A 13,466-nucleotide genomic window follows, 5' to 3' on the forward strand; every position below is an offset into this window, starting at 1 on the left:
TTTGGTCATGCCATCTATCTATATTTTGTGCTGAAATGGATATTTATATTAGGTCACACAATCGCCATTAGTGGATGCAGAAAAAAATATTGGTACAAGTTATATTTTCTAAATTTTATTTGAAAACAGATTTTTAGACGGAACATATAATTAACAATGGCGGTTGCATACAATTTACAAAAAGTTGGATAAATTTAAATACTCTAAAATAAACTTAGTAGAGGCTCCCTTGAACTCTTCATTTGTGTCCATCAATTGTGGTCTGGTATCATCATATATTTAAAATTTTGTTGGTATCTGTTATTGCAAATAGGGCATCGGGTATAACTCTAGATTTGAATTTGACTTGTCTCGCATTAAGACTTATTACATGAAAGAGTCAAATTATGGCTTTATATTTATAAGACTTATATGAAAGAGCCACAAAGAGAGTCAATTTTTTTTATTACAAAGTCAGATTATTGATTCTCAAACACTATGATGATGATGAATTCCTGTCATCCTTTAACTAAATCATGTGTACTTGTGATTATGTAAATGGGAGATTTAAGAAATCAAAATTCACTGCAGCATCAAATAAATTAGAAACTTATTCATTAATTAAGGTTAATTTTTTTACATTTGTGATGACATAATTGAAATGGTACAAAGCTACAGCAGCAGCAGCCCTCCTAACCACATGTGCTCTTTTTCTTCAACTCACTATCTCTTTCAACTGCAAATACCTTCCCAAAAGTGTTCCTTTTCACCTAAACAAAAACACAAATTAAATTAGAACAAAAAATAAGAAGATAAAAAGATAAGAAGAATATTCTTAAATCATAATCCCAACTTAAACCCACTAATGATTTTTTAGTCTGTAATTTTACAAACATACTCCATTCGTTACACTTACTATAAACTATATAAAGCAATTACTATTTGTGAAGGACGAACAAAAATGACAAATGCTTATATTTTGTGAATGGAGAGTATATAATTACATTCATGTTTTCCAATTAAAAGTCTAAAGCTGACGTGGATAAGATCCCATGGCCAGATTTTTGCCTCTAATTTTCAAATTCCCACAACTCGACTTAAACTTCCAACTGAAATTCTGGGCCACGTCAAATTTAACCGGCGGAAAAACTAAGTGAACAACATACACATACATAGATAATAAAGACTATTAGAAGCCAAGATCAAAAACTTGTATTTATGCATTTTACCTGATCTGAAACATCCCTCTTACCCTTCTCTTTCTTGTTGCCATGATTCATAAACTCATTCATGTAAGAAACCTGCTGCTCATACCAAATACACACACACACATATAGTTAGCACTTAGCAATATAGTATATATATATATAGATAGAGAGAGAGAGAGTTATAATACCTTGGGACTATTTACAGGAGAGCTGGCAGTATCTTCCAAATCATAATCCATAGCAGGAATGATGTTAGTTTTCTGCTTCTTGAAACTATTTTGAAGAGTCGGAGAAGAAAACCCTAAACCTTGTCTAAACTTGTTGGCTACAGCAGAAGAAGCAGCGTCGGAGACGAGAGAAGGGCTCTCAAAATGAGAAGATAAACAAGGCTTATTCATGTTATCTTCACAAACAAAACCCTCAATGTAGAATGTCCAGCTGCTCTCTTCAGGAGAATCTCCCATTTTCTTCTTATCAAAATAAACAACACACATGTGTGTGTCCACTTCAACAGCTATATACACACACACACACACACACATATATATGATAGTAATTTGTAAGTTGAATATTGAATAATACGAATAAATTTAGGCAGTACGGAATCTTGACTGTGGGCCATTTGAAGTTAAGGTTGGTGATTTGACCTAATGAGAAATACATAATGTTTTTAAGTCTAACGCATACTTAAGATTAACTTGTCATGAGATTGTATATATGATCCATCGATAATTATGTCATATGGAGAAGGTCAAGACTAATCTTATAGTTAGATATTGTGCCAGGATTAATCAACGAGGCACGTCTGTCCACACGAACGATATTCATAAAACTCAATCTTATCATGAATAGTCATAAGTCAAGGTTAATCTTAAATGACATTGTTTGAAGATTAATTAAGGGCAAACATTGGTGAAGGCGGAAAAAAAAATGATAGAGACTCAACTATTTTTTATAATTACGGGCTAAAGACATTTTTTTTATAATTTACATAGATTATAAAATAGAAAAACAAAAGAAAAGAATATTAACGATTGGCATGGGTTTAAATCCTTAATACTCCTTTACTAGTTTTACCTCTGCTAGGCCATATATATATATATATATATATATATATATATATATATATATATATATATATATATATAGGGTCCTGTTAGGTTGAGATTATTTAGCTAAATTGAGAAATGAGATGCAATATCAGCCACTAATCCACAAGATTAACTAAATGTCAACAGCTATCACATTATGTCAACACGGGGGTATGAGTGTCATTTCATTTCAATAGTCAGAATATCAAATGTCAACAGCTCGTATTAAAATGTCAACAACTAAAAGATAACACTTACAATTCACATATCAATACCGAGAATATCAAATGTCAACAACTCGTATTAAAATGTCAACAACTAAAAAATAACACTTACAATTCACATTTGAATACCGAGAATATCAAATGTCAACAACTCGTATTAAAATGTCAACAACTAAAAAATAACACTTACAATTCACATATCAATACCGAAAATATCAAATGTCAACAACTCGTATTAAAATGTCAACAACTAAAAAATAACACTTATAATTCACATTTGAATACCGAGAATATCAAATGTCAACAACTAAAAAATAACACTTACAATTCACATTTGAATACCGAGAATATCAAATGTCAACAACTCGTATTAAAATGTCAACAACTAAAAATAACACTTATCAATTACGAGAATATCAAATGTCAACAACTCGTATTAAAATGTCAACAACTAAAAAATAACACTTATAAGGATTCACCGAATGCTTCGATCTGATCCACACAAGCAACAACGTCACCAAATGCTTCGATCTGATCCACACAAGCAACAACGCTTTTGCGGAGCTTCAATTCCAAATCTATTTGAATTTCTTACAATTCAATTACCATTCCCAAACGTATGATGAAATTTCTCAATTTTAAAATTACCAATTCAAATTTGTTTATCTTTAATAAACAACAGCTTTATTTTATAGCACAGTGCAAAACAAATTTTTCGGCAGTGGGAATTGAAATAGAAAATTGAGCTCAATTGAATCACAAATTCAGATTATGAACTGCATCTACTCATCTATTTCCAAATTCAGACGAAATCAACCAGAAATCAAAATTCATTTACCGCACAAAATTAGTCGATCGAAATTTCCTCTGCATCGCGCTAAAATGGAGATCTTCGCGCCGGCCTCCTCGAGCTGCTTCTTCGCCGCCTCCGCCTCCTCCTTCGTCACTCTTTCCTTGAATTTCTTCGGCAATCCTTCAATCAATTTCTTCGCCTCCTTCAGCGCCAGGCTCGTCAGAGCCCTAACAACCTTAATCGTCGCGATCCTTGAGTTGCTTGGCACGTCGTCGATCACCACGTCGAAGGGGGCGAAGGAGGCGGCGGAGACGCCGAGCTTGTCCTGGAGGTACTCGACGAGCTTTTGAGTGTCGGCGAGGGTGAGGTTCGAGATCTGGTCGCCGAGTTCGACGACTTTCTCCGGAGCATCGACGGCGGCGAAGGGTGGAGGTGTGTGGTGCGGCGGCGGAGGGGGAGGTTTTGAGGGGAAATTCGATGGTGTGGCAGGGAATGTGGGGGTGGGTGAGCGGTAATCTTAAAAAAATATAGAATTACTATTCTGCCCTTTCACAATTAATTAATGTAAAAATATTTTCTATGTGGCAAATTCTTGACCACTCATTTAATAAAAATGAGTGGCTGAGATTGCATCTCATTTCTCAATTAGCTTAAAAAATCTCAATTGATCATGAACCTATATATATATATATATATATATATATATAGGGTTTAGGGTTGTATTATATACCAAAGTAGTTTTAAACACTAAACGCCAAACACATCATTATATAATAATGCGGAGTTCATAACAACTTTATTTGTAGTTCATTATAGGGAATTCTGAGATTTAAAAACAATGACATCTCCATGCATAATTTAGAAATCTGAAGTTCATTATATGTTTGTTATTAGTTCATTATAATGAACTCTATGTTATCATATAATGATGTTGTTCGGCGTTTAAGGTTTAAAAGTGGTTCGGTATTTATCACAATCCTATATATATATATATATATATATATATATATATATATATATATATATATATATATATATATATATATATAGGGTTGTGATCAATTGAGATTTTTTAGCCTAATTGAGAATTGAGATGCATTATAAGCCACTCATTTTTATTAAATGAGTGGTCCAGAATTTGCCACATGGAAAATATTTTTACATTAATTAATTGTGAAAGGGCATATTTGTAATTTCATCATATATTTTATTTAATAAATATTTTTTTTATTTTTTTTAAAAAAATTATTTTTTTTTCGATTTTTTATTTTTTTATTTTTATTATTTTTTGTCAACTAAATATACAATTCATGTCAACTACACACATGTAATGTCAACTACATATACAATTCATGTCAACTACACACATATAATGTCAACTACATATACAATTCATGTCAACTACCCATATATAATGTCAATTATAAGCTGTTGACATTTGATGTGCAGAGCTATTGACATTTGATGTGCAGACTACACATCGTAGTTGACATAATGTCTCAGTAGTTGACATCGCGCGAAAATTTAAAAAAAATTTAAAAAAAATTAAAAAAAATTAAAAAAATTAAAAAAATTAAATTTTTTTTAGTTGTTGACATTTTAATACGAGTTGTTGACATTTGATATTCTGGCTATTGAAATGAAATGACGATAATACCCCTTAGTTGACATAATCTACTTGCAGTTGACATTTCAAAATGAGTGGCTGAAAATGCATCTCAATTCTCAATTAAGCTAAAAAATCTCAACCTAACAAGACCCTATATATATATATATATATATATATATATATATATATATATATATATATATATATATATATCCAACTAATAAGGTTTAATTTTATCTAATCCATTAAATCGGAATGCGGCTATAGATAATTACTCTAAATGATTGAATGTTTTGACTTTTTTTTTGGATTATAATATACACACACAAAGATTTGCCAAATCTTGGGATCCATTAAATTATTATACCTGAACTGAATAAGTCTCCTTAATCTATAAATATATATACAGGTGTTGAAAATCCATACACAAATAATTTTTTGTGATTAATTAATTACACTAACTTGATTATATATGCGAGGCCATGAAGTGCTAAATTCCATTAAACGTGATTTGATACTTGAAAACTAAAGTAATTAAAGTCGTTAAGTAGTTGATTTTTCTTGGCCTTAATCATTAAATGCGACTTCAACTATACGAAATAATTTATAACCTGCCTGTTGATAACCTATAAAAACCAACTAACCTGATATCTAAACATATAAAATATAATTTAGAACGGAAAGATAAAAGGAAAAAGATAGACACATAAATTCAGAAAACCGAATTTAATTGAATTTTTTCGAGCTGACAGTGAGGTCGGTGACCCTGATCGCCTGTAACCCAGTCATTGAAATGATGGGGATCGTAAAACTACCGGCAGCAGCTGAATTTTCTTATTCATGGTTCAACTCGTAGATTTTCATTGTAACTTATATTAAAGGATTTATGCATTATTTTTACTACATTCATTCCAAATTATTTATTTTCATTGCAACTTATATAAAAGATTCACATTATTCATAATTCAAAAGAAAAGAAGACATAATTATAAAATAGATATGTCATCTATCAATTATCATAAATGATTCCAGCTGCTCTTGGATTGGTTGCAACGTCACTTTTCCCCCCAAAATTAGAAGAAGAGTAAATTAAAGGCCATAATTAATAGGTGCTCGGAGACAGAACGGTTTAGTTTCTGTTTATCAATTGAGTTTAATCTTTTATTTTAATTTTTAATTTTATTCTTATGTTTGTTTTTCACATTTGTATTTATTTTCTTATCTTAAAAAAACAAAAATTAATCTATTCTAATTTTCTGAAAAATCTTAAATTCTGGGACTTTCCTTCTGGAAGAATAAGTAGATGATGGTTGGAAACAGAAACGTGATGACCCAATGAATATATATAGATCGAACTTATGATTAATTATTGACTTAGAGATACAATAATACACTTAAGAAATTAAACCGGCTTATTTAGTAGTATGTATTTTGACTATGATATTGTAGAATTATCAATATATAATCTCTAGGAGCTGACATTGATACCTTCAACTTCTCCTTTTACTAGTTTATTTGTTTTCGTCTAATTTTTGTGACTGAGAAAAAGTCTACTTTGTAGTTTCGCAATTAATTAGTTATTAGTTCATGAACCTACCTTATCAAACAAACATATATATAATGGGGCATTAGCTAAAGCTTAACAAATTAATATCTATTTTGATGATGCCAAATATACAATATATATGAGAAATATTATCTTAAATGTCTTATATGGGCACCAATGCACCATAAGTGAATATCGTTGTTTAATTTATGTTAGCATTACTTTTTTTTGTTTTATCCATTTGAATTGATTCTATTACCTTTAAAATTCTTTTGATTGCATTAATTATACAAATTACTTAAATGTCAAAACTAAATTTGTTATTTTACGAAGCTACATGAGATAATCTAATTTGTATTTTGATTTAAAAAAACATTGTAGAGGAAGCTATGAAATAATCTAACGTAAAATGTTTGGCTATACATGTGTGTGAAATCTTGAAATTTTGGTCCATACATAACTAACCAACCTACAAATATGGTGTATCTATACCAGAATGCTTATAAGACCGATCGATTTCTATAACTAATTAACCATACACAAGCATGAAAATGAGCAACATAATTAGGGTTTTGATTAGTTACTTCACAAACCTTGTGAAACTCATATAGATGAACTCATCCCACTAATTTAATCCATTCTTTTATTTGCATTTTTTTCTACACTCTATGATCGACAAATTGGATTGAAGCACGACGTCAATATTACAAATGATGATGATGGCCAGGTATGTTTTGTGTCATGAAAATGAAGCATTTGGAATTGAATGCCATAATTTCGAAATCAAATTAGGAAATATTAGGTATTAGTAATACTCAATTAAAGATGGATTAATAAACACTTCATGTTCTATGACCATTCATGTCTTGTTTCTTCCCATTTGTAGTCTCTTAATTATCAACCTCTCTTTGGTTTCACCATTTTTATTCAATGTGTGTTACAATATGGAGTAATTAAGTGTACTAGGAAGAAGAGGGATTAGATGGAGTAGAGTAGCAGAGGCCAGTGTAACTAATATCACAAACACAACTCTTGTACGTAGTTGTGTGATGATTTGATTAAGGAGATTTTATTTAAATATTATTGGATTTTGGTATGAAACCACAGGTCTCCGCTTCACATATCAGATATGCTTCAGTGAATGGGAGCAATTATAACGGACATTAGTTGGACAACATATATGCAACGAGCGAGAGATCTCCTCGTGGCCGTCTCATCGGGTGCTGAGGAGCACAAGACATGGATTCTTGATCTTGCATTCTCCGCCACCGAAGAGCTCAGGCTATTGGCTCAAGAACATGACTCTTTGTGGATTTTTGACGTTGACCATGGCTATGAGATTCTTAATCAAACAGAATACAAGAGAAGATTCGAACCACTTGATCCAACTTTGGAGGAGATTTTTCGACTGATATCACAAGGGAAGCCGCGTGACCTCAATGAGAACGTCGAGTGTCACGTGAGCTGTGAAGGTTCTAGGGCCAATGGGGTGGTTTACAGAAGCCCTGTTTGCCTTGTGAGTATGTTCATGGATGAGGTAAGCAACTCCAAGAAAGGGACAAATGCAAAGATAAGCAATATATATACCTTCTCACTCTGCCTCTTGTCCTTGTAGTTGCTCGTTTGTAATTTTATACTAGCATCATACCATATTCTTTGTATTTCCCCACACAAACAGGATAAATGGACATCAACATTCTCAAATATAGTCTCAAAGGCCATAAATCTAGCAGGTTTAACCCCAGGGGACATGGAGAATGCAACTGGATCTGTGCAAGTGGTAAATTCTCAACTACCTATCTGCCGATATCTTTGTTTGTTCGCTTACCTGACAACTAGGCAGATGTATGCAGAGTTTCACATCTGCTCTCCTCTTATCTCACCTCGACAAATGTACTTCGTAAGGCAGTCGAGGCAGATAGATAACAACACTTGGGTTGTCGCCGATGTTTCCCTGGAAACTATATACCCTAATCCATTCCCAACATCCAAAAGAAAGCCATCAGGCTGCCTGATTCAAGCCCTCGGGGATGGAGTATCAAAGGTAAACGAAACGTAAGCTCGTTGCTCGTCAATCCATTGCTCATCACACCGAAATTCCCAGGTTACTTGGGTGGAACACTATTCGGAACGTGAGGGCCTAGCGCCCTCTATGTTCAAAGCACTGCTGGAATCAGGGGTGGCATACAGCGCCAAGCGCTGGATTTCGACCCTGGAGAGACAATGCGAAAGAATAGCAACTCTAGAGGCGCGAGACGACTCTCTTAATGACAAAGGTGGTCTATATTCTAAGTTTCTAACAAAAAAATTCCAAGAAAAGCCTCACAAATGCTGATCCTATGCACAGGTTCAGGAGCTGCTAGGAATGGTCTATTGAAATTGGCAGGAAGAATGAGTAGACTTTTCAATTTGAAGATTTTCTCAACTATGGAAAGTGGATGGAGAGGAGTGACTCTACCAGGAGTTGATGGGATCCTAATCAAGAACTGGTTGATCCTTGATGATCTTCAACAGATCCCTCCTCGAATAGCCGTGTCCATCGCAACATCAGTCTGGCTACCTGTGAAGCAAGATCAAGTGTTCAACTTCCTAAGGAATGAGCAAAGCAGAGCTAAGGTGCTAAATTCTTCCAATTAAATTTTCAGTTTTTCTTAATAGTCTCACTTGCCCTGATTTGATTATTATAGCTTAAAAACGAAAGAAATATTTGTCACCTGCAGTGGGATATTCTAGCACATGGTATGGAAGTTGAAGAAGTTGTACGCATTTCTTCACCTCGAAACTCCACAGACTCGATCTCAGTCGTTTCCGTAGGCTATATAATCTCATCTCCTTTGATCGATCACATATACTTATATTACTATATACTAACACAAAGGGATTTGCTTATTTCTGCAGCAATGCTCAAAGAGAGGCGCAATCACGTACCTGCAAGAGAGCTACAATGACTCCGTGGCGTGCTACATAGGCTACGCCCCGGTAGATGTCTGGACAATGCACCACATTCTGCAAGGAGGAACTGCAGATTCTGTGGCAGTCTTGCCTTCGGGGTTTGTCATTCTACCTGATGGATCTACGGATCAGAGCAGTATCCTCACCATTGCATTTCAGATCATCGATGAAGAACTAACAACACCACAAGAGCTGCAGGAAAGCTCACTGATCACGGCATGCACACTGATCAGAGATACAGTTTCTCTGATTCAAACAGCCCTTCTACAGGAATTGAATTGGCCTCCACCTTCCTAAAGACCAATGCTTTTGGCATGAGTTTTAATAGATTGGTTAAGTGTATTGCGTGTAGGACTGTCAAAATGATAACTAAATAATGAACTAGTGTCACACTTTATCATTAATTAATTTTATTTAATTCATAGCATACTCCTATCATGCTGTTGACATGTCCATGTGCAGGTCGTGTTCGTGTTTAAATGAAAAAGGGTCATTTTCCTCTTGGGATTTCCTTAGCATATCATGTCAACACATTCGGGTTCGGACTTATTGAGTCCTAACAACCTAACCTGCAAAATTTGTCACATAAAAACAACTCAATCTGGACAACTTGCCAGACTTTCTGAATACATATAGAAACCTTACTGAATTTTCATAGTAATACATATCACAATTAAAACGCCACAACAAAAGATGTTATGCACACACACACTAACGAAATCTGCTCATACTGCCCAAGTACAAGCAAGTTGTTGCTTCAGAAACATAAGAAGATGTGTTCTCACACATAGGTGTCAATCAATGATTTTCTCATTTCATCAACGAGGGCACTAGGTTTAGCTTCTCTCAACTTGAACACACTCTCAATGACAGACAACTCCGTAGCAGTCGTGTCTGACCCACAGAAAGCTGTCCAGTCAGTGACTGTCAAGCCAGCAGCTATCACATCGCTACCACGATTCACTGTCCCAGCCACCAAAGGAACTTGGAGGAGGGTAGAGAGTTCGTCTAGATCTTCTATGGATGTGTGGGGATGAACCTGTCGTAAAAAATGAGTTTGTCACCAAACAGATCCTTCCCTCGCTCTGCAATCCTAACTTCAACACAGAATTGAATCCTTACCAAGCCACCTATGTTGGAGAAGGTACAATAACTGCCGACAAGAATATTGCCTGCTACAGTCTGGCGGAAAACTTCCACACCAAGCACATCTGCAATCAATTCTTCAGTTTCCTAACAGATAATATTAAACATCAGTAAGCGCTCTCCACTTTAGGTGCATCACGACTAACGGTAAAAACTGTACGAGTTTAATTCACAACTTTTTAATGGACACAGTTTTCTTTTACTTTTTTACACACGGTAGGCCAACTAAAAGAGAAGCCTAGACGAACAGGACTGAGTATTAAGATCATTGAAAAAAATGCACAGAGGCAAAGGAACATCCACCAAAACTAAAAGAGACTGCAGGAAAGGTAACTGAATGCAATCTATGTTTACCTTGTCAAGATCAGGATGTGTAAGAGCAACGTGATCATTGCAGGAAATACAGTTCCCGAGAGCAGATAATCTCTCCTCAATTCGCTGAACAACAACAGAGTCTGGGAGACTGTTCCGTAAGTGCTGAAGCTCTATCATAAGCACAATTCAGATTCAACATTAGGTTTAAAGAAAGAGAACAACATTATGTATTATTCTTATCCCTACGAGACTACAATCCTATGACTTAAACAATTAAAGCAAGATAAATGACTGGGGCTTCAACAACAACATCCTGGCCTAGCCCAGTGTCATCTTTATCAGTATATAAAGCTCTTACATATATGACCTAACAACATAAGCATTCAGTGAGCATGAAGTTTGGATACACAAAATACATGTATGAACATTAAATTAGTTCTCGAATAACCTTGATCCGTAGTATTGTGAGGCAAAAGCAAACCCTTCTTATTTCCAGCACACAGGCGTCCGATGATCCTAGTACCAGCAATGGAGGTTTTGACCACAGGAATCACATCAGCCAACTCAGCCTCAAATGTGCTGCCACCAAACACAAAGTGTTATACAATGAAGTAACAATAATTATAACTCCACTATATAATCTGTTACAAGTATGATACCTGTAAAAATTCTCCGAACCCCCGATTGCAACCAGGCAATATGCATTGGTAAGCTTGGAGAAAACCCCAACCTCACAATTATTCTCGTATTGCAATCCTGTGAGCTCAAAAAATAAACAAAATGACTCTTTGCTCCAATCAACTTTTAAGGGACCACTTTCACTTACTTGTTGCCATAGTAAAAGATAGGGCTTTGGACGAGGATCAAATCTGTACAAAAAAACAATAATTCAAAATCTTCAATACAAAATATAAAAAAAAGGCAACTGGAAGCTTGATAACAAAACTGTAGAGCTCAGGGGCAATCAACCTTAAATCATTATATCCCTTGTTAAAATCACCGCTATAGATGAACTAATTACTCTAATCGCACGGCAAGAACAAGCCCAAGTTTACGTTTTTCATCAGGTTTTGAGTTGTATAATCGCATATTTACGTGTCTATTTGAAATATTTCTTACAAAATTGACATGTTAAGAGAAATACCGTAGTAAAAGGGGTAGAGGTTGGAGGAGGAGGAGAAGAACGGCGCGGCGGTGCTGATTGAAATGAAGAAGAAGCGCGGCGCGGTTCTTGAATCTTGATCCTAGGGATTCACAAGTGGAGTATTTTAATTTTATTATTATTTGGGGACTTCAATTATTTTTTGGGGGAATATGGGCTTATGTTTTGGACCACTCATTAAGATATTTAGGTAGACTATTATTTAGTTTAAGATAAGTTATTCAATGGGCTAGAATAATATTGATAAAGGTAAATAAGTAAATTAAAGTACTCCACTATTTATTTTGATGATTGATTAACTTTGAGCCTATTTTACCCATCTTATTTTTTAAATAGATCTAAGTGGAGCATTTTTAATTCGGTACGTAACTTTATGTAGTGTTGTTTTATAAGTAAAGTAAAAGTATTAAAGTAAGATAAAGAGAAAAAGTAGAGATATAGATATTTCAATGTTTAAAAATGTACCATTTGCTCATTTTAAATAGGACGTCCCAAAAAGTAAAATATATCACTTAAAATGGGACATATGAAGTAATTATCAATCAATTTTATTATATAAAGGAAACACCTTCTTAGTATTATACTTACATAAAGGTGTATTACTAATGAGGTAGTGCGAGTCATTGATTTAATCATTTTGAGCAAAAGGCCATGAAAATTGAAAACCTTGACATGGTGCATTGCTAACTACGATTGTAATACCGCAAGTTATGGTTAGAGATGTTTGTCGAGTGAAGGAGCGTAAAAGCCGGCTGAGAGCACAAAGTGCCAACTTAGAACACTGCAAGTCAACGCACATAGTTAGGCCTAAAGTCAAAGCACTTGATCGTTGACTTTTCACCATTCTATTTCCATCTTTGTTTTTTCTTCAAATTTTGTTTAGGTCGGTGGGCCATGTTGTAGGAGTATCATATTGTTTAGAATTGAGGATTAGAGATATCAAATAAGGATCATATTAAGGACCTTATTATATTCAATTTTGTATTTTTGTTAGTCCCATTGGACACTTTAGGGAGAATTTTACAGTTGTTTGAGTATAAATGTTGTTAAAATTATATATAGAGTAATAAATTAAATGAACCATGTGTATTGATCTAATGGTAGAATGATGGATGACACAATGTCTACTAATTAAGGGTTAGGATCTGATCATATTTGAGTGTACCATAACTTGTCGAACCATACTGACTCCTAATTAGACCTAACAAGTAAGCTTGTGATTAAGCATAAGATCAACTTCATATATTTTACATGATACGAACACTTGGCCTCCTTAGGAGAACAGATAATTAAATTAATTCATTTTGAGGATCTAACATCGGAAGTGGTGAGAAAGAAGAAATGCTTAGTTCGGTTCATCCGGCGGAATAATGGGATCCACAACTCAATCCATTAGTTATTCATATTTCCAGTTATAATATATTGTTTATTCATGTGGTTC

At 34.3% G+C, this 13,466-nt stretch overlaps 4 protein-coding genes across 6 annotated transcripts; 1 reads left to right on the forward strand and 3 right to left on the reverse strand.

Moving 5' to 3' along the window:
* Positions 1-574: 574 nt before the first annotated feature.
* On the reverse strand, positions 575-1,682 carry LOC121771275 (vascular-related unknown protein 1-like). Of its 2 annotated transcripts, none has more exons than XM_042168058.1 (3): positions 1,376-1,682; positions 1,209-1,280; positions 575-749 (listed from the first exon to the last, which is right to left on the reverse strand). In XM_042168058.1, exons 1-3 carry the CDS (start codon positions 1,679-1,681, stop codon positions 672-674), a joined length of 456 nt encoding a protein of 151 aa, XP_042023992.1. In that variant the 5' UTR covers position 1,682; the 3' UTR covers positions 575-671. The 2 variants fall into 2 exon arrangements, with proteins under 2 accessions (XP_042023992.1, XP_042023991.1); XM_042168057.1 differs by having other exon boundaries at positions 1,209-1,283.
* A 1,285-nt stretch (positions 1,683-2,967) lies between these two features.
* Positions 2,968-5,693, reverse strand: LOC121771839 (50S ribosomal protein L12, chloroplastic-like). The gene is made up of 4 exons (XM_042168728.1): positions 5,655-5,693; positions 5,549-5,555; positions 3,341-3,811; positions 2,968-3,080 (listed from the first exon to the last, which is right to left on the reverse strand). The coding sequence occupies exons 1-4, from the start codon at positions 5,691-5,693 to the stop codon at positions 2,968-2,970; spliced, it is 630 nt and encodes a 209-aa protein (XP_042024662.1).
* A 1,572-nt stretch (positions 5,694-7,265) lies between these two features.
* Positions 7,266-9,829, forward strand: LOC121770653 (homeobox-leucine zipper protein PROTODERMAL FACTOR 2-like). 2 transcript variants are annotated; one of them, XM_042167410.1, is made up of 7 exons: positions 7,266-7,987; positions 8,129-8,230; positions 8,294-8,494; positions 8,555-8,726; positions 8,798-9,066; positions 9,171-9,260; positions 9,349-9,829. In XM_042167410.1, the coding sequence occupies exons 1-7, from the start codon at positions 7,592-7,594 to the stop codon at positions 9,697-9,699; spliced, it is 1,581 nt and encodes a 526-aa protein (XP_042023344.1). In that variant the 5' UTR covers positions 7,266-7,591; the 3' UTR covers positions 9,700-9,829. The 2 variants fall into 2 exon arrangements, with proteins under 2 accessions (XP_042023344.1, XP_042023343.1); XM_042167409.1 differs by having other exon boundaries at positions 8,129-8,494.
* Positions 9,830-9,988: 159 nt separating this feature from the next.
* Positions 9,989-12,156, reverse strand: LOC121770654 (eukaryotic translation initiation factor 6-2-like). The gene is made up of 7 exons (XM_042167412.1): positions 12,008-12,156; positions 11,690-11,732; positions 11,523-11,619; positions 11,312-11,442; positions 10,903-11,033; positions 10,525-10,635; positions 9,989-10,441 (listed from the first exon to the last, which is right to left on the reverse strand). Exons 2-7 carry the CDS (start codon positions 11,697-11,699, stop codon positions 10,184-10,186), a joined length of 738 nt encoding a protein of 245 aa, XP_042023346.1. The 5' UTR covers positions 11,700-11,732; positions 12,008-12,156; the 3' UTR covers positions 9,989-10,183.
* Positions 12,157-13,466: the final 1,310 nt, after the last annotated feature.

Source organism: Salvia splendens, chromosome 16 (genome assembly GCF_004379255.2).
Source record: "Salvia splendens isolate huo1 chromosome 16, SspV2, whole genome shotgun sequence".
In the NCBI taxonomy this organism is placed as follows: domain Eukaryota; kingdom Viridiplantae; phylum Streptophyta; class Magnoliopsida; order Lamiales; family Lamiaceae; genus Salvia; species Salvia splendens.